The sequence below is a fragment of the Priapulus caudatus genome, unplaced genomic scaffold (genome assembly GCF_000485595.1).
Source record: "Priapulus caudatus unplaced genomic scaffold, Priapulus_caudatus-5.0.1 Scaffold741, whole genome shotgun sequence".
NCBI classification, from domain to species: Eukaryota; Metazoa; Priapulida; class Priapulimorpha; order Priapulimorphida; family Priapulidae; genus Priapulus; species Priapulus caudatus.
The window spans coordinates 130,049-132,410 of NW_014577802.1; the positions used below are offsets into that span (position 1 = coordinate 130,049).

The 2,362-nt window shown below is 43.4% G+C and overlaps 1 protein-coding gene across 1 annotated transcript in view; it reads left to right on the forward strand.

Moving 5' to 3' along the window:
- The window catches only part of LOC106813221 (atrial natriuretic peptide receptor 1-like), a 27,327-nt gene extending 26,028 nt beyond the window's left edge, over positions 1–1,299 (forward strand). Inside the window, exon 9 of the mRNA XM_014817302.1 lies at positions 1,222–1,299. Within this exon, the coding sequence (XP_014672788.1) occupies positions 1,222–1,299 (78 nt within the window). The remainder of the gene's footprint in view (positions 1–1,221) is intronic.
- The last annotated feature ends 1,063 nt before the right edge of the window (positions 1,300–2,362 follow it).

The following is a 2,362-nucleotide window of genomic DNA, read 5'->3' on the forward strand; positions in this document are numbered from 1 at the left end:
TCCTCCTCCTCCTCCTGCCCTTCCTCCTCCTCCTGCCCCCTACTTCTCCTCGATGACCGTCTTCATTCGATCTCCATCACCTTCTTCGCTCTTCATCCTCCTCCTGCCCCCTACTCCTCCTCCGTGACCGTCTTCATTCGGTCCCCATCACCTTCGCCCGAGGCGGCCATTTCGCGAGAACAAATAGTGTGCATTGATTTGCCGGATCAGTGATTGACCTGGATTTGGTGCTTTCCATACTAGCTAACGGAGGTTGAGTTTTGAGTTTCATTGAGTTAGGGAGGCATCTAACTATAACACTGATACCTCTTTTATACTGCGCACGACTTTAGCCCGCTTCTAAAGCGGGATAACTTTAGCTCGGGATAAGTCGTTTTATACTGCCGTTCTCGACCACCCGAGTTGCGTGCGATGCGTGCGAGACCGGCGTAATTGTCATGGTAACCTCACGTCCCCCTCAGCTATGCTTGCCGCGAGCGCTAAAATTGTTTATCAATACGCTTTTACCGTACCTACGAGTTCAAATTCAGTTTCGCGCGAAATTCAACTATTCTGATACCGGTAGCTAAAATGCTAGATGCTTCTCGTAATATTATCTCGATCTGCGTTTAATTGGATATCGTTTGACAATAGAGTCTATAGAAAAATTTGTTGATCTTTGCGGTGCTAACAGCTAACATTGTAAATTGTCTGCAATTGCTGCTAGCTAGGGACGACTCTCACCGAAGGGATTTGCCGAGAAGAAGAGCCCGTTTTCTACTCGCTGACTTCGGGGACGCCGCCGGTTTAGCGTTAGACAGAGAGCGATGATCGTCGCACATCTTTCTGCGGCATTGACTATGGGCAGTCTGCGGGATAGGCGGATAGGCAGGCTTGATAGACGGCATAGACAATTGTTTTGAGAGCAAATTGTACTGAATTTCAGTAAAGAAGAATGGAGGCGACATTTCAGAATGGGAAGGGCGACGTTTGAATATATCGCAGATTATTTACGGCCAGCTATCGAAAAACAGACGACAAATTTTAGAAGACCGATTGACTACAGGAGAAGGCTGGGCGTTGTTATTTGGTGGCTGGCAACTCCGTCACAGTATCGCACCGTCGCAACTTTATTTGGAGTTGCGATATCGACATTGTGTGTTCTTGCAAAAGAAGTGTGTTTTGCAATTAGAGATATGATGTTGCCACGTTTCGTTTCACTTCCATCTGGTCATCGTCTAGAGGAAACGATCGCTGGATTCAAGCGAAGAGGATTCCCCCAATGTGCAGGTGCCATCGATGGCACTCACCTTCCCATAATTGCCCCCAGTTTACACCCCAGAAGACTACCATAACCGAAAGGGAGGGCACAGTATTATTTTACAAGCAGTTGTTGATCATAACTACTGCTAAATATCGCCCGCTAATCACTATTATCGCTCTAATCGCTCATCACTAATCACTAATCGCTGATCGCTAATCACTATAATCGCTCGCTAATCCAGATTATCATGGAGATCGCTTGGAAATGTGTACTGACTTTAATCTAGATAATTTCAATCTTGATTAAAAAATAAATAGATCTACAACTACATCATACATGTATATCTAGACTAAATCAATAAAATAATGATTTAGGCAGTTGAATAAGTCTCTACATCTAAAATTTGTTAATGTTAAAGGATTTGATTGATTGATACAATTAATAGTGATATTAATATTAGTAGGCCAATTCAATTATTTATTATTCATATTAATAAAGCAAAACGTACTTGATAACATGTAAATAAGGTTTCTTCATATCCTACTAGGTCTAGGACGGTCTAGGCAATAAAATCAGAAAGTTTGCACCTCAGGTATTGCATGTTAAGATCTACAACCTACATGCAATATGCTACTGCTAGTATAGTCAATGTAAATGCCATGATGGTGAAATAAGTCGATGGATAACTATTTAATTTCCGGTTCACGGGTTACTGAATTTAGAGCGAGCTAAAGTCGAGATACCTTTTATACTAACGTTAGCTCGGGTCTGAAGCAGACCTGAACCACCTCCTAGAGCGGGATAACTTTAGCTCGGGCTAAGTATTTTTTTACCCTTTATACTAGGAGTTATCCCGCTTCCGGTCTGGACCTGAAGCGGGATAACTCCCAGTATAAAAGGGGTATAAATCTTCGGCATAGTTGGGGTACGTCAGTACAGGTGCCTCGATCAATAACGACCCTCGCGCTCCCGAAAGGCGTTCCCTTGCTCTCTACCCCAGTGAAACGCGGGAACAGTTTTTTCTCCTTTCACCTTCATAGCAACTTGATGCAAAGGACCGGTTATGTGTGGGAACTGACAAATAAACCAACGATAGTAAGACACTAATCCTATGAACAG